The sequence below is a fragment of the Lissotriton helveticus genome, chromosome 9, assembly GCF_964261635.1.
Source record: "Lissotriton helveticus chromosome 9, aLisHel1.1, whole genome shotgun sequence".
In the NCBI taxonomy this organism is placed as follows: domain Eukaryota; kingdom Metazoa; phylum Chordata; class Amphibia; order Caudata; family Salamandridae; genus Lissotriton; species Lissotriton helveticus.
In genome coordinates, this window is record NC_136070.1 from 60,048,912 (window position 1) to 60,067,281 (window position 18,370).

Consider the following 18,370-nt stretch of genomic DNA (forward strand, 5'->3'; position numbering starts at 1 on the left):
AGTAGAGCGCTGAGTTCGGCGTGCTTCCAGCTCTCAGGGAAGGTGGCGGTGTCGAAGGAGGTGTTGATAATGTCCCGCAGAATAGTTTTGCCAATGTTTTTTCAAATCAATCTTATGCACGTTAGACAACTGGTTAGTTAAAGAATGTATAATAGCAAAGAACAAGTGAGTTTTCTAGCATGAAATAGTATATCTGACTATTGGTTGTAATTATGATGTTTAGCATGAATGTCCATGAGCACAATTGGACAACTATGTAGTTATCCCATGACCACCTGTGCAGCTTTTGAAAATGTGGTTTGGTTTACTTTGTGTAAAAAATACAGACCTTTGAGGTCCTTGGAAAGCCACAGCATTAATTGGGTATGAGTGGAAATAGAAACCGATTGTAGGTGCACTCAGAGGATACCAAAATGGAATATCTCCAAAGATGAGTGTGTACTGGCTCTAGTCCATTTTAGTATCTTTCTAGTGTACCATCTGTGTTACCCAGTTTTTAGTAAGTGACTTTCCCCCAGCAGTTGGCTTTGTACACAAGGAAACATTAATGTATGAGCATTTATTCCTGTAGGATGACACTGCAAGTTAAATGCCTTGAGATCATATCATAATACCAGCTATACATGGAATAATGTTTAAAATACCAGAAGTTTGTTTTGGCAGAATAATAGTAAAATTAACATGATCATTGGCATGCTCAAACCTTGCAATAGTGGTTATATATGAAGGGATGAATGTCACTCATTCACCATCTTGGAAGGATCAGTGATATCATATGACTCTTGCGTAAACTGAGAAATAACTGTCCTGCCAATGTTTAATAGGGCTTTCTACTTGGCCTTCTCTTGTAGGTATATAAGTGAAAAGTCATTCTATTACAATTTATAGCAGATACATTTTGTGGTGGGAAAGTAAACTGAATTTCCTTTATCTATTTTAGGGGTAGTGCCTAAGACGGCCTATCATTCCAACAGAAACCAGTGATTACAGTCTTTAAAACTCAGAATCTAGTTCAAGATGGGTTCAGTTTAAAATTAAACTTCTTAATTTCTTGAGGTTTTACAGCCCAAGTTAAGTAACAATTTCTTGTGAGATTTGGAAAAAATGTAAAGTGAGTATGGTAGACTGGAATAAAGGTCTCAATGACAGCTAAGAATTACCCTTTGTGACAAATGTGGAATTCAGGGAATTGTGAACCAAGGATTAACAATATTTAAAGTCTTACATTAATAAAAGAGGCCTGATAGTAAGTTACAAATCTTTGTTAATGGCAATTGAGTATCTAGGTGAAGATCTATTTTATAACTATCTTCAGAAAATACCTAACAACTCCTCTTCTAAATGAATTTTTTGTGGATGAAAATTCAGATTGACCTTGGGTTTCAAATACCTGGATTTTTACCCAGGGTAAAGGAAAACAAGCACAACTATTTAGGTAACCTGATTGTACAGTACAGTATTGAGCACCTCTCATCTTATTAATCTGCTTTTATTGGCTTGTTCCAGAAGGCACATTTTACATCATATAAGGTGATGTGTGTGCATGCTACTGGCGGCCGCCATTTTATGTATTGGGCCACAGTCCCAGGGCCTCAAAATGTAAGTGCATTGTGATTGAAGGGGTCAGGGTAGAGGTACCCTGACCCCATGGCTGTGTTAGAGGGATAGCAGAGGGACCCATAAAGGTCAAGAAATGGCCTTAAAACAGTTTTTTTCTTCGTGCTGGGATTTACGGATTCTCCGCAGCGCTCAGCAACATTTTGTTCCAGAATTTGTCATAGATAACACCATGATACCCTGTTGAATTCTTTCCCTCCGCTGAGGAGGATCATAGCCATGTGATCCCCTGTTGTTTCTATGACATCGAAGAGGGCTATCGCTCACTGAACATGGTCCGTTGTTCCCCTGCCATGGTGAGACCAGATGGGCTATGATCCTCCCTTAACGGACCTTGGTGACAGGGCTTATCAAAGAGATGGGTCGAAACAAGGCTGGGTTGCCAGGAGCTTGTCTTTTTTCGGAAAAATAACAATATCTGTACCCTGCGAGGATGGAGGAGATATCTCATTCAATGGAAAACCTTATAAAATTTCAGAGGGATTCTGTCAGTACCAGCTGCCTTCCTTGTAGCCAGGGATTTTCAAACATTCCTGGCTTCCTCTAGGGTGATATCTGCCTTCAGATCTCCCTTTAACTCTGATTCATCCAATCACCCATCTTCCTCTATCCCTGCTTTCCCCCTCCCCGCCCCCCCAAGCTGCTGTGATGGACATCTTTGGCATAAAGCGTTTTTTAAAAACCCTCAAAGATATTAAGAATGTCAGTGGGATCAGTGGCAAATGACCCATCATTGCTCCTAATTTTCTCAATACTTTTCCCAACTTATTTTTGTCTAGTACGTAGTGCTAGAATTCTCCCATCCGACTCGCCATATTCCTCGAGTCCCATCCCAGTAGCCTAATGGTGGTTCGCAACGCTCTTATGACCTCATGTGTGTGTGGTGGTAATGAATTCCCCTGTGGTTTCCGGTAGAGTGCTGCTAAGTGTCCTCCACTATCCATCACGTGTCTGTCGACCCTTTATGCCGGTTCTGTTTGTGGCTCGAAGACCTATCCTTTAATATTAGTCAGTTGAAATGCTAGGTAATAGCTCCCAATGTCCGGGACCGTCAGCCCGCCCTCGTAAACTCTCCACTGTAGCTTGCGCAGAGCTATTCGAGGTCTTCCTCCTTCCCATAGGAGATTGCGTTGTTCCCTTGCTATAGTTCTAAAGTTGAAATCTGGGATTCTGTATGGGGTATTTTGAAGGACATAGAGCAAGCATGGCAGAGCCATCATCTTGTATAATGTTGCTCTTCCCATTAGAGAGATTGGTAAGTACCGCCGGTGTTTTGTATCTTCCCGTAGCCTCATCAATTGTGGGTTTATATTACGGCTTAAGAATTCCTCAGTTGTTTTCGTGACCCAAATGCCTAGGTATTTGAATCTATCTTGGTGCGCTAGGGCTGCACAGTCAATCGTAAGTGGTGGGAGTGTGCCCACAAGAGTGAGATAAGGGATTTATCCCATTTTATCTGATATCCAGAGTAGGTGCCAAAGGTCCGGAGTATGTTTATTAATCTATGAAACGTTTCTTTGGGTTTGTCCACATACAGTAGCACCTCATCTGCATACAGCAATATATACGCTCTTCCAATCCCCCGCCGATTTCTATGCCCCATATGAGTGGGTCCCGTCGGATCCATGCTGCCAATAGTTCCAGCGCCAGGGTGAAAAGTATAGGGAATAGTGGGCATCCTTGCCGCGTGCCCCGATGGAGTGTGACCATTCTCAATACCACCCGTTGACGCACACCTGGGCTTTCGGACACTTATGCAGAAGTCGGACCCAGGCACGGAAATGTGGTCCGGGCCCCAGTTTGAGCAATACAGTGTTCAGGTAGGGCCATTCGATACTGTTGATGCTCTTGGCTTTTAATGTCTTGATTTCAAATTGTATATGCCCCTCCTCCTGTCCCTAAGATATCCTCTCCAAATGAGTTGTTTCCAGTGTAGCAAACTTTTTACACAGCCTTCCAACCTCCCCTTTTTGCTTCTTCCTTCTGTAAGCAACAAAACTAATAACCTCCCCTCTCAGTTCAGATTTGAAAGAATCCCCGACCATCCCCTGCGAAGCACTGAATCATTTATGTTGAAAAGTCACTCACCCATTTCCTCATATGCTCAATGAACAGGCTATTTAAGAGCAAATTTCCTATTGAAGTCCCATTTTGTCTGGGGCTTAAAACTACTCTGCCATGCAATTTCCAGTACTAAAGAACTATGATCTGAGACACTCCTGGGCAATTTCTTGATTTCCACCTTGCCCACTAATCTGGAAGAGGGTAGAACATAATCTTATCATACATGCTTCCTGTGTGGGGCAATAAAATATGTGAATCCAGGATCAGGGGCTTTCTTAACATCCCAGATGCCGACAAGCCCATAGTTGTTCATTAGTCATGCTGTAGCCTTGTGAACTTGAGGCTTTCTCCTGTGTAATGTGTACTTATTTTTCCCCACCTCGTAATGTATATTTAAATCTCCAGAAAATATTAACGGGGATGGCCAGGATGCTAACTCCACCTCCAGATCTTCTAATACCTTAGTGTCATCCTGATTAGAGCCGTAAATAGAGCAAACCATCACCCTCACCGGCAGTTCCACAATTGCCCACCAACCCCACTTATCCGCCAACTTCTGTTTGACAGGCTTGAGCTATTCTTAACCAAAATAGCGATGCCCCTCATCATAGAGGTTTGGGTTGTGCATGCTACCAGGGAATACCCCCTGTTTGTCAACATGTCTCTTCTGCGCCATGAAATATGCGTTTCCTGTTGGCATATAACAACTGGTTCCAGAGAACTCAGTATCTTTGCCACCTTCTGGCATTCATCCCTCTCATTTAGTAGCCAGAAAGGAAAAGGCGCCTCCATGGCAGAAGCTGTGTCTCAGGCTTTTGGCAGGTTCAGGATCTGAGGAAACAAGCAACACAGCCCCACTCCAGAGTGGTCAGTGCCACCCACCAGTAATTAAACCAGATCTGACCGGAGAGTCAGAAGTTTTTTCTTGTTTCCCAGGGGAATATATTGTTCATTGGAATGTTTCTTTTATGAACAGGATTTTGGTGGCTTGGCAGGTCGGTTAGAGAGTATGCCCACGAAGAGGTCTTTCCCCTTGTTGGTCCAGCAGGGGGAGGAAACAGAGGTTTTGAGATAAATTAGTGTATAGATTGTTTAATCTGAAAAACCATTTGTAGTTTACTGAAGTTGAGAAGGCCCACTCCATCATTGTCTTTGCTAAGTAGAAGGGGGAACATACTGATTATAAAGTTAACTTGTGGAGCCATTAACATTTTGGTGCATTCTAGTCTGCCCCACAACGTTCTGTGCTTGGGCAACCATGTTTTGATGAGGTCCTGGATTTTTTTCAGCAATGTGTTTTCAATGCAAGTACGAGAATTGGATAATGAATTGCCTAGATGGAAGCCCAGGTATTTCAAGTAGTGGTTTTGCCATTTTAGGTAGGTGTTTCCGATGATCTAGGAGGTGCAAATAGGGTTGAGAGGGAAGACCTTAGTTTTGTCTTTGCTTATCATGTAGCCAAAGACATTGGAGTAGGCATTGATTAGGTTGAGGATTTCTGGAATGGTTGAGTCTGCATCCCCGGAAAACATGACGACGTTGTCTGCACAGGCCGCTACCTTTTTTATTTTAAGCGTTTGATCACTTCAACTATTTCTTCTGTTTCGATCAGCTTGTTAAGGTAGATTTGGTCTTATTCTTTTAGAGAGGGGAGGTTTATGTTTCAAGGTTATTTTCACCATCTGTGAGGTTAGACCTGCGATCCGGGTTGTAAAGTTCTTTATAATATTGAGCAAAACAGCTTGCTATCTTTTTGAGTTCAGGTCCAGATTTACCTGATTTGCTTTTGAGTGCAGTGATTGAGAAGCTTTGGCTTTTCACTTTTAGATAATTGCCAAAGAATTTCCCGCCTTTGCTGAATTCCTATAGCTTCTCTGCTTTGTAGGTATTTAGCAAGAAATGAATTCTCTCGCTTATTAGTTTATTATATTGATATTTTAAAGACTTGAGTTTATTGAGTGTATACTTGTTGTGTTTTGAGAAGAGGCACTCTAGCTGTTTGGCTTTAAATTCGAGTTCCTCCAGGGACTTGTTTTATGTATGTTGGTCATTATTTTTCCCTAAAAGTGACTTTCATTGCTCCCAGAGTGTTTCAGGAGATATGTCTGTAGAGGTGTTCTCATGGAAAAAGTTAACAATGGAGGATCTTATTTCTTCTCTACTAGTGATATCATTTAGAAGTGCTTAATTGAGGTGCCAAAGTTTGTCAGGATTTTGGACGTTAGATAATGTAATGTCTATTGAGATACAAGCATGGTCAGATATAATAATAGGTTCAATCTTGGGGTTCAAACAGGATGGAGTCAGATTCTAATTGGAAAGAATGTAGTCTATCCTCAAGTGAGAATTATGTGGGTTTCAGTAGAAATTGAGTGCGCTACCTGTTGGGTTAAAAGGTCTCCAGATATCACTAAGATTATATGTGGCAGTAAGTGTTTTCATTTGTGTATGGGATTTCCCAGGCCTGTGTTTGCATGGTTATAATCTGAAAGAAACAGGTTAGTATTAGATTCCTTACCTTAGAATATCCCCAGGCGTCAGACTGGATCCCGAAACTTTTGCGTAGCAGTACCCTTGCGCGTCGGTAGGCGTCGTCTGCGACTCCGCGTCCGTCGTCGGCGTCGTTGGCGCCGGAATGATGTCGCCGGAGTACCTAGATGCCGCCCTCGCGCGCTGACGTCAGTTCCTATTTTTTCTGCGCCAGCAAGCGCCGATACGGGAACAGTGGTACCCTTAGTAATTTTTTGACTAAGATTTTTGATCTTTTTGATCATTTTTCGAAGTTGAACGACTCCGATTGTGCCAGTAGGGATGTCCGGGTTTAAGCCCTGCGTCGACTGCAACCGACTGATGTCGGTTACCGACCCCCATCGCCGGTGTCTTCATTGCCTGGGGCCCGACCACGATGACAAGTCGTGCCCCGACTGCCAGGCCTTGACGTCGAAGGCTAGGCGGGAGCGGTCCCGCAAGCGCCTCGAGCTACGGGAGTCGGCCCCGCGCCGTTGGAGGTCCCGGTCCGGAAGGAGGTCGAGGGACCGGTCGCGGGCCGGAGTCATCACGCCTCGGAGGATCGACACCACTCCTCGAGCTCCAAGTCCTCAGGTAAGAGGCACAAGAAGTCGAAGAGGCGACATCGCTCTTCCGACTCCCCCTGACGCTCGCGCGACGCGGCCGGGGGTTAGGGTGACACCGCCCATGCGACTCCGTCGGAGCCGCAGGCTACGCGGCCCGCTCCATACCCGCCGGTCCCTGGGCAGAACGCGACACCGGAGGAGATTGACGCCTTCCTCATGGCTATGAGGTCGCTCATTCCTCCGTCGGGTTCCGCGGCGCCTTCGGGTCCAGCGGCCCCCGACTGGGAGCCCAAGCGGGCCGGGTTCTTCGTTGACTTCGGTCCCGACGCCGCAGGGCTCCGCCGGATCCGGGCCCGGATCCGGGTCATCGCCGGTCGACCTTGCGACCTCGCTGGCTCCTAGGGTGTCGCACCCGGCGCCGACCACGGCCGACACCGTCCCCAGTCCCCCCTCGGTCCGGTTCCGTTGCCGCACTCGACGCCGCATTCGACGCCAATGGGAGATTTTTTCTTCTATGATCCGGCCCCATCATTTGACCCTGAGTACCAGGAGATGGGTAGCGAGGCGGATTGGGAGGGGTCTGAGGACCCTATGGCACGTGAGTGCCAGCCTTATCAGGACTGGGCAGGTGAGCTAGGGGACACCAGTGGTCTGGACACTTCGCCAGACACTGGTTTTGTCTCCCCTCCTACCGTGGCTACGGAGCAGGGGGCAGCCTATAGTGCGGTGTTGACGCGGGTGGCTAAGGCCTTATCCCTTGAACTCCCCGTCGCGGCCGTGAGGACTAACCTCCTCACTGATGTCCTTAAACCGCGAGCAAGCTCTTCAGAGCCTCTGTTGCCGTTTAATGAGGCCTTGTCTGACGTTCTTCTGGGCACCTGGTCCAGGCCTGCTACATGTCCCCCTGTAGATAGGAACGTGGCCAGACGCCACCCTTGCTTCCTGTCCACCCACCCCACTCCCGAGAGCCTGGTCATATAGGCCTCTAACTCCCAGACCGCATTCCCGACGGCTCCCCCCGATCGGGAATCCAAGAGGTATGAACAGTATGGCAAAAAGATGTTCTCCTCACTGAGTTTGGGGTTGCGGTCAGTTAACACCGTGTGCCTCTTGGGCCGTTATACCCACTCTTTATGGGACACGATCGCGGACGTGCTGCCACAATGTCTGGAGTAGGCCCGGACTAAACTCACCCAAGCCCTGTGGAGGGTCAAGATGCGGCCCGGTACTCCATCAGATGTGGACTGGATACCACGGACTCGCTGGGTAGAGCGATGGCAACGACGGTGGCGATTCGTCGCCACGCCTGGCTGAGGACTGCCAACTTTTCGGCTGATGTCCAAAACACCCTTATGGACATGCCGTTTGATGGCCGTCGCCTCTTTGGCGACAAGGCAGGCAGTGTGTTTGAGCGCTTTAAGGACTCCAGGAGGGGGCAGGGTTCGCCATCACCTCCTCCACTGGCGCGACATCACATCGAACAGGTGGGTGCTGCAAATCATCCGAAGGGGCTACTCCCTCCCCTTTGAGGCGACCCCTCCAGCCATGCCACCGCAGTACCACCGCGTGTCGGCGGGTCACTTGAATCTTCTGCAAGAGGAAGTTACGTCCCTCTTGGCCAAGGGGGCCATCGAGCGCGTTCCTGGGTCAGAAGTAGGGTGTGGTTGTTACTCCCACTACTTTCTGGTTCCCAAGACGGGCAAAGGGGGCCTACGCCCTATCTTGGACCTGCGGAACGTCAATGGCTTCCTCCGGAAGGAGAAGTTCAAAATGTTGACGCTAGCTCAGGTCCTGTCTGCCCTTGACCCTAAAGACTGGATGGTAGCATTGGACTTGCAGGATGCTTATTTCCACATCCCCATCCTGCCGGCCCACCGGAGTTACCTGTGGTTCACGGTAGGCCACAAGCTCTTTCAGTTTACCGTGCTCCCCTTCGGCCTTACTAGCGCCCCATGGTTGTTCACGAAAGTGATGGCGGTGGGCGCAGCTCATCTGCGCAGGTTAGGGGTTTCAGTCTTCCCCTACCTCGACTGCGCATTGGAATTTCCAAGGCGGCACTCGTCAGGCGACGCTTTTCGTCGCGAGTGGAGTTTAGGTCTTCTATACGCCTTTCTGCCTATACCACTTCTGCCCAGAGTGCTGAAGAAGATGAAGCGCGACCGGGCCCAAGTCATTTTTGTGGCTCCGGATTGGGCACAAAGTGTCTGTTATCCCAAGCAGCTACACATGGCCATCGATCCACTGATCCGACTGCCTCTTCGGGAGGATCTTCGCTCGCAGCAGCAGGGGATGGTCCTCCACGCGAACCTGTCCAGCCTCCACCTCCTTGCGTGGAGACTGAGCGGCGGCAGTTGACGTTGTTTGACCTGCCTCCTGAAGTCTGTGATGTTATCTTGGTTGCCAGGCGCCCCTCCACTAAGACGGTATACGCCTGCCCATGAAACATATTTGTGGCATGGTGCACAGCAAAGGCTGTGGATCCCCTTTACGCATCTCTTTCTGAGGTTCTCTTGTTCCTCCTTTTCTTTGGCCCAGCAGGGGTCTGCTCTGGGCACTCTAAAGGGCTACCTCTCGGCCATTTCAGCCTTTCTTAGGCTTCCTGATCAGCCTTCTCTTTTCAAGCCCCTGTTGTAAATCGCATTCTTAAATGCATTACTCAGCTTCTTTTTTCTCCTGTTCCCTTCTAATGCCCCAGTGGGGCTTGAACTTGGTTCTTACATATCTTATGTGCGCTCCCTTTGAGCCACTACATTACTGCCCTCTCAGGCTTCTAAACTTAAAAACAGCCTTTCTGGTGGCCATCACCTCTGCGCGCAGGGTGAGTGAGCGGGTGAGTGATCTCAAAGCACTTTCTTCTAAGCCTCCTTTTCTGACTGTTCATTTGGACAAGGTTGTCCTTCAAACTCGTCCTTCCTTCCTTCCCAAAGTTGTTACTCCTTTCCATATTGAACAGGCCATCACTTTGCCTACCTTCGTTCCACCTCCGCATCCTTCCAAAGGAAAAGAGAGGCTCCACCGTTTGGCTCCAAAGTGTACACTTTCCTTTTACTTAGATCACTCAAAACAATTCTGGGTGGATGACCAGCTCTTTGTTGGCTACTTGGGCGCCAAAAGGTCGGGCCGTGCACAAACAGACTATGTCTAGGTGGGTCGTTTTGTGCATTAAAGCATGTTATTCCTTGGCAAAGAAGGAGCCTCTAGTGGGGTTGAGCGCTCATTCTACATGGACGACGGCAGCTACCACTGCTTAAAGACGTGGAGTCCCCCTTAATGACATCTGTCAGGCAGCTACGTGGGCATCGCTGCACACGTTCAATAGACACTACTGCCTGGACAGCCAAGTCCGGAAAGACGGCTTCTTTGGCCATTCTGTTCTCCAGGACTTCCAGGTGTGAACTTAGTTTGCAGACCCTCCTCTGGGGTTGGTATTGCTGGGGTATCTATTCTAAGGTAAGGAATCTATAACTAACTGCTTCTTTCAGATGAACAAGTTACTTACCTTCTGTAATGATATATCTGTAAGAAACATAAGTTAGTTATAGATTCTTTACCACCCAACCCATCCTCCCCGTTCTACGAACCGACTTCTAGGGTTAAGGACTTCCTTTCAGGGCCCTACTTTTGTGCACCAGTGGTCAGTGTCTTGCATGGCTCTGCACTTCTGGCGTGGAAAGTCGTGTACAGAACTGACATCAGCGCACTAGGGCCGCATCTATGTAGCTACCACAACGTCATCCCTGCAACCACAGCGCCAACGACGGACACGAAGTTGACTGACGCCACCTTCCGACACGCAGGGGTATTGCTGACGAAAAACTTTCTGGATCCAGTCTAACGCCTGAGGGTAATTCTAAGGTAAGGAAAAGGAATCTATAACTAACCTATGTTTCTTACAGATATATCTTTACCGAAGGTAAGTAACTTGTTCGTTAGGCCACAAATCATGATGGGAAGGTAACTGTATGGAATGGATTAGGTAATTAAACGAGCAAACTGATACCATGTTAAGGAAGACATAGATTTCAAATTATTGGATAACGCAGTGCTGAAAATTAAAGTAATCATGAAAACATGTACATTAAAGTCAAAGTCAAAAAAGTCTTGTATAGCGCAACATATCACCGTTAGGTCTCAAGGCGCTTGCAGACAGATCGACACACCTAGATTCTTATATCACATCAATTGGGGAACAGCCAAGTTTTTAATTCTCTGCGGAAGCACAGGTTGTCTGGAATGGATGAAATGTATGATGGAAGCTTATTCCAGAAATGGGGGGCAAGATAGGAAAAGGATCGGTAACCGTTTCGCACAGTGCGCATCCGTAAAGGAGTTAAAAGAAGTTTAGAACTTGATCTCAGAGTTCTGGCTGGCTGATATTTTCGCAATTTTTTTCCTAGATACCCTAGGCCTGTGTGAGAAAGGCAGAGAATTTTATATTGACCTCTCAACCTAATTGGCAGCCAGTGGAGGGCTTTTAGGTTGGAACATGACGATGATCTTGAGGGTTGTTCCAGAATTAGTCTGGCCGCAGTGTTCTGAAGGGTCTGTAATTTGGAGTAGAGGTCATTATTGATGGAGGCCAGTAAGGCATTGCCTTAGTCTATTCGACTAATGATTAGGCCCTGTACGAGTGGCTTACGGGTTTCAATTGGTAACCATTTGAAGATCTTCTGTAATTTCCGTGGAATGCCATAACAGGTTCCCAGTACACGGTTAACATGTGCTTTATTGAAAGCTTGTTGTCGATGGTGATCCCCAAGTTGCAGATAGTTAGTTTAGGAGAAGGACAGGGGCCCAGAGCCTGGGGCCACCAGTCACTAGATCAATGATCTACCTCCCTGCCGAACAGAATGATCTCGGTTTTGCTGTTATTCAACTGCAGTTTATTTTGACCCATCTAGTTGTCGATGTGGGTCATGCAGTTCTTGAACCAGATGATAGTATCCGCAGGGTCAGGGCCGAAGGTGACCAAAACTGGGTATCATCGGCATATGATACGGTTTCAAAGCTGTAGGATCTAATTATCTTAGCCAGGGGAGTAACATAAAGATTAAAGAGCATAGGGCTCAAGATAGACCCCTGCGGTACTCAAATACATACTGACCTACTACAGACAGCCATCAAACCTAGATGCACAGTAGTAGAACGATCTTTTAGATAATTGTTGAACCAGTCCAGGGCCTTCCCTTGGACCCCCAACTCCCTAAGCCGTTGTAACATAATGTCATGGGAGATGGTGTCAAAAGCGGCCGACAGGTCCAACAGAACCGGAATAGCCGATTCCTTATTATCTAAGGCAAGCCTGATATTGTCTACCATTTCTACTACCGCAGTTTCGGTACTATGCGCCGCACGAAACCCCCGATTGAGAAGGGTCAAGAAGTCTATGCCTTTCTAGATGGCTAGTCAGTTGTTTATTTACCAGGGCTTCGAGGGCTTTCCCGAAAAAAGGCAGCAGCGAGATGGGACGGTAATTGGCTGATTCACTGGCATCTAATGTAGGTTTCTTTAAAATGGGCCTAATTTGTGCTTTCTTCCAGCTACCAGGAATAACAGCTTGATCCAGATAGAGGTTGAAACTCTCTGTTAGCCTTGGTATCAGAAAGGGTGGCAATTTCCTAAAAATCCGGGGGGGAAGGAGATCTGTGGGAGAGCCGGATTTAATGTTGACAATAACCTCTGATACCTGATCACTGGTTACTGATTGAAATTTAGTCGACGGAGGTATCGATAGGTGGCTGCTCCTAGTTACCTGCATATCAGTCCCGTTATCTTGCGGGAAGGATCTCTAGATAGCCTTTATTTTCTCATCGAAGAAAAAGGATAATTTGTCAACCCAATCTTGAGAGGTGGCAACGGAGGATTGAATAGCTTCAGGGGTGGTGAACTCTTTCAAGATTTTATATAACTCTTTACTCGAGTTGGCTGCATTCTCAATCCTCCCTGCTAAATACAGCTTTTTGCCTTTTTGATGTTATTTAAATATGAGCTATGACTTTCTCTATAATTAGCTTGGTCACTGGCTGTTTTAGTTTTTCTCCAGAGACGCTCAACCACCCTGTTGGATAATTTCTCAATTTTAAGTTCTGTAGTTAACCAGGGAGAAGGTTTATGCTTGACCTTGACTCTAGAAAAAGGTGCTGTTGTGTTCAGGGTCGCTGTAATAGGCTGTTCGAAGTCGATAATCGCTTCCTCGATGTTGTTAGTGTTCAGTTCAACTTGGATGCTGAAATTATTAGAGAAAAAAGCAGATGTAACTTTGCGCCAAGGTGTAATAACGATGCATTCTTTATTCCGTCTGATTATCGGATCATTTGCAGGAAGACTAAAATGTATTAGGTAATGATCCGTCCAAAGAAGCTGTACAGGTTGACCAACGACAATCCTAGTAGAGTTAGTAAACAAGAGGTCGAGAGTGTGGCCAGCCTGATGTGTAGGCCCGACTACCAATTGCTCCAGCCCCAGTGTCTGCAGAGATGTAATCAGTTGGTCAGTGTCGGGGTCCCATGATAAATCAGCATGGTAAATGAAAACACCGATAAGGATGAAATTATCGGCACCCACGACATAGGGCGCAATAAATTCAACTAGCTGGTTTACAAAATTAGCTTTGTATCCAGAAATTCTGTAGACTAAAGCTCCTGACCATATTTTACAAGACCGCACCATACGTTTGAACATTAAGCCAGTAAACTGTAGGTTATGGAGCCTGTACGGAAACACGCACAGAGCAAATAACAATTTGAATGCAAACTTTCTTTGTGATGTAATCGTTAAGGTTTGGATGGCGTGTAAGTTACTGATGGGTATTGGTGCTGACGGAGTTGAGCGTTGGAGGTTAAGGGTTGGAAGAAGTGTGATCTACTGATGTATATCTGCTTACACTGTATCCTTCCTCCTAGACCATCTTCTTTACTGTATCCTTCCTCATACACCATATATCAGTTTAGAGTTCGGAAGAGTTTGGTCCAAAGCCACAGTGCGAGGAAGGTGTATCTAGACCTGAGTAGGCTATCAGGACACGAAGAAAAACAAAGTAATATCTGACTGTGTGGAGGGCTGTGTGGTGGTGAAAGGTAGTGGGAAGATGGTTTCATAGTTGTTATAGTCTCTACTTGTTTTTGGGCTCTCAGACATTGAATTATTTCAGGCTATGAGGCCTTAGAAGGGCGTTTAGCCTGCCTCCTCGATCTGCTCGGGTCTACTTGTGTCTACATTGGGATGTATTCAGGTTGTGAACTAACACCTTGAAGTATCACGTAGACTTCTACTTTAGATAGTACAAAAATGTCTTGCTGATCCTTTTATTGGTTGGCATTTCCTGATGAATGGTTCAGAATAGCATGTAATAGCATGCAGCATTTGTTAAAAGCTGAATAACATGCCCAACGTGTTCAGTTGCAGGTCTCCACTCACTCGCTTGGGGGAAGTGAACATTTATCAAGCATTTAAAGCATTCATTCAGGGCATTAGGTGCCGAAGAGCCCCAATGGCTTGTAGCTGAAAAGGGCCTGCATTGCGGCAATCAGGATTTCCCTGCAGCAGTTATCTCTCACTTCACGATTCCTGGGAACCGTCAATCAAGCCTTAATCAAAGCGCCTTAATAAAATTCCTAACCAAAGTGCTGACATTGCTGGTGGATGTGCAGACGATCCGCTTCAATTAGATGTTGAAGAAGGAGTGATACGGCGCGATTCGTAATGGCGGGCATCCGGTGTGCATATTAAGACGCACAACATGTGCAGTTGCAGGCCTCAACTCACTTGCTTGGAGGAAGTGACAATGTAGTGTTTATACCAAGCATTAGAGGACAAAGAGCCCTGCTGGTCTGTAGGTGAAAAGGGCATGCATCGCGGTAGTCAGGATGGCAGCCCACAGGCTGCTGAGTTGGGAAGTCGGTGAGTCGCAGCTTTCACATTTCTCCATGCCCTCCTGCGAATATTGCTCATGGCATGGCTTCTGGGGACGCTGGACTGATTTGAATGTCGCTGTACCTTCACAGGGGATGTTCGAGCCTTAATAAATGTTCCTTAATAAATGCGCCGACATTGCTTTGGTGAGTGCGCTTCAAGTAGGTGGTGAAGTGGCCCGTAATGGCGGACCTCTGGAGTGCACTGAAGCGAGGGAGAGGTGAGTGGCAGTAGACAAGGGTGAGGGCTGCAGGGCTTGGTGACAGGGGCATATCGTTGCATGACGTTAGAACCAACCTTAAATTTGTTGAATGATTAGTAGCATGGCACCTAGTTTTGAGTCAGCACTTGTGGAGCTGCCATCTCCATGCCACATAGCCATTCGTTCAGGTCTGGAGAGTCGGGGTAGAGTGTGTCCTCTGCCTGTGGCAGGGCCAGCTGAACACTTGGGTACATGTCCGGGGCACTTGTATTGCCATTTTTGAGGGGTAAGAGCAAATGTAAGGGTGAAACTGCCTTTGATCTCACCTCAGCATACCAGAGCTTCCCCTTCAGGCAGCCATCTTCCCCAGGCTCGAAGCTGCAAACACTTTTCCCTCTAAATTTTAAAGTAATTCCATAAACATTGCCAATATAGCCTGTTTTTAAGGCTGCAAAAATGTAACGTAACATGTCAATCACAAATGTTTCCTGGCCTTTCTGAGGTAAGGTGAAGTAGATGTGACCTTGAAAAAACTTCTCAGGGATCCCCTTACATGGGTGGAACTATTCAGTGTTTCAATGGAAATTTCCTGGAGAAAGAACTAGGATTACAGGTAAGAAACCATTTCTTCTCCAACATTGATATCTTTTATATATTCACATGTAACTGTTGTCCTCCCCAGTCAGAGTCTGATCTAATATTATTCTCACATTTGTGCTTTGAAATTGGAACAAATTTGAACTTCTAGGAGGAGTAGGAGAGCTTACGCTTCCACCTCATTGGCTGAAGTTTGGGTGTTTTCAAATGAGGTGCATATGCTACTAAATGTTCTATATTTCTGGCCTATGGTCACTTTTGCACTGAATACTGTATGCTGTATTCTGTACCGTGTACACTGCTATTTTAATGTACCGGGGATTGCCTGCATGTGAACAGGGATTCATGCGTGTGAATATATAAAAGATATTATGTTGAAAAGCTGGAGTTACATGTAAGTAACTAATTTCTTATTTGTTATTGGCATATTTGGGATTATTTAACTACATTGAAACACAAATTGAGAATAGTGGTTAATATCTTTAGTAATCGCGTTAAACAAAATAAGTATGCCTTTAGCGTCACTCTTGACTACCTTCATGTGAAAGCATGTACCCACAGGGAGAATCACTAGATATTTCTTCTATGACTCATCCAAAGCAACATTTTAAACCCTACTTATCCCCTTCCATTAGCTCCCTCTTTACCAATCCTCAATAACTCAACCTGCCCATTATCCCCTCATTAATACGGAGACCAGCTCTGACAAAGATTAAGGGCCTCATTAGGATGGAGGATTTTCCGCATCCTCTGGGCCGGCGGAAGCCACCGCCGGCCCGGAGGATGCGGAAAATCCTCTGCGGACCCACCAAAGACCCACCGCCACATTAGAATGACTGGTGGGTCCCGGTTTCCGTCCGCAGCTTTTCCGCCGCGGTTGGCTCACAACCGCGGCGGAAAAGCACTAATATGGTGACGGTGTCTCTCAGACACCGTCAGCCAGATTAGGATGGGCTCTGAAACATGCTTTTCCGCGGCGGCTTTTCCGCCGTGGAAAAGCATGTGTAACTTCACTGCGGGGGCCCGTTGCGGGCCCCCTTGGTGAAGGGAGGGTGGGGGGTGCACATGGGGGGTACCTATGGTACCCCCCTGCATTTGTATGCAGAAAGCGGCAGGCACCGCGCGGTGCCTGCCACTTTCTACGTACAAATGCAATGCGTGCATTTTTAACATTGCTGCGGGTGCAGCTTGAAGCCGCACCCGCCGCAATGTTAAAAATAGAGGATGTGACCGCCAGGGTGGCGGTCACATCCTAATTGCCCTGGAGGGACCTCCGCAGGCCATGCGGAGGTTCCCTCCTACTCTATGGTGGCGGACGGACTCAGGTCCGTCCGCCATCATAATGTGCCCCTAAGTGTTGAAATACCTACATTTGGAACAAACATTAGGTATAAACACAAAAAACATGCAAGACAAAAACTTAAAATAAAGCAGGCAATATAATTAAATTAGATGTTTGTCTCACCAGATAAATAACTGCCCAGGAGGAAGTACTAAAACCACGAACTAGAACTTACAGATGATGGCCATCAATGTATCCTTCATTTCCCAAATGGTAGCTCACGCCCAGCAGGTCGTTTCAAGAGGTGGAATACAGGGTGAAGATGGTATAAGAACAAACCACTGTGCATTACAAGACCCGCTTAACCTGCCTCTCCATTCGGTCCCACATGTAATTCCCTAGTGGTGGGTTGATTGCATAGAGCTAAGTGAGGTGTTCTCCCAAAGATCACGAGTGGAGATGAAGAGTCACAGGCATAAATTAGAATCAGAAAAAAAATCTTATTCAATTATTCATTTATTGCATACTGCCAGTTTCTTCTGTTTTTTTGCTTTAACTTCTACCACCCCATTACTTTTACAGGGCATGGTTGAGGTAGTGGCAGAAAACTATCATAACATTTGGGCTCGAAAGAAGAAAATGGAACTAGACAGCAAAGGTAAGACTGAAAAAACTGTTTGTATCATAGAGAGCTCATACAGAGCCTCATTCCTTTTCAGACTATGAATCCTTCGCAAGACCAGGAGGAAACTAGCCAACTGTCTAATATGAGTACATATCTTAACTTATTTACAGTGTGTGTTGTGGGCAGGAAAGTGGAAAGTTCTCATACTGGGACATCATAGCAATTACCAAGTGGAATGCGTTGTATAGTGTCCAAAACACCCACCTTGGAAGAATCAACTGGACGATTCTTTGTTTCCTTGGATTCTAGAGGAGATAATCATTTCAAAAACTTCATGAAGTTTGGAAGTGTGCTGGAGCCACATTATTTACCACAGCTAACCACGTGAAGTAACAGGAAGAACCCATTAATCATGGATAGGGCCAAGCAATGATGCACATTTGTCCAGTGCTTTACTTAATAGTAAATAAATGAACAAGTTCTCTTCCATGGGATCCTCATCAATAGTCATAAGCACTAGAATATTCCCGCCCATGTATGTGTCCCACATATATGTATCTCTCTCTCTCTCTCTCTCTCTCTCTCTCTCTCTCTCTCGCTATATATATATATATATATATATATATATATATATATATATATATATATATATATATCCACTACCAAAATTCCCTTCAAAAGAAAAGAATCGAGCCCACGCAGGTACCGGAACAAATTGCTTTAATTCTGAACACAGCAGGCATGACGCGTTTCGTCGTTGCATACTTTTTCAAATGCCTTTTGATCACAAGTGTTCGTATCACTTCACATCTTTAAACAGTTTGCCCCACTCTGATAGGTCGGAGCACTCTGGCAGGCAAGGGAGATGTCGCTAAAACCCGGAACTCCAGGTTTTCACAGAAGCAGTCCATCCTCGTCAGTACTCCCCAAGTGGGCGGGGACTGCTTCCTCCTCTCCCTTACGGCGGTGTTATGTAGAGAAATATTAAAGTATTAAAA

At 46.2% G+C, this 18,370-nt stretch overlaps 1 protein-coding gene across 1 annotated transcript in view; it reads left to right on the plus strand.

Annotated features, from left to right (window-relative positions):
- Positions 1–18,370, plus strand: part of RYR3 (ryanodine receptor 3) — a 1,933,484-nt gene that overhangs the window by 1,167,122 nt on the left and 747,992 nt on the right. Inside the window, exon 56 of the mRNA XM_078661960.1 lies at positions 17,330–17,405. Within this exon, the coding sequence (XP_078518086.1) occupies positions 17,330–17,405 (76 nt within the window). The remainder of the gene's footprint in view (positions 1–17,329; positions 17,406–18,370) is intronic.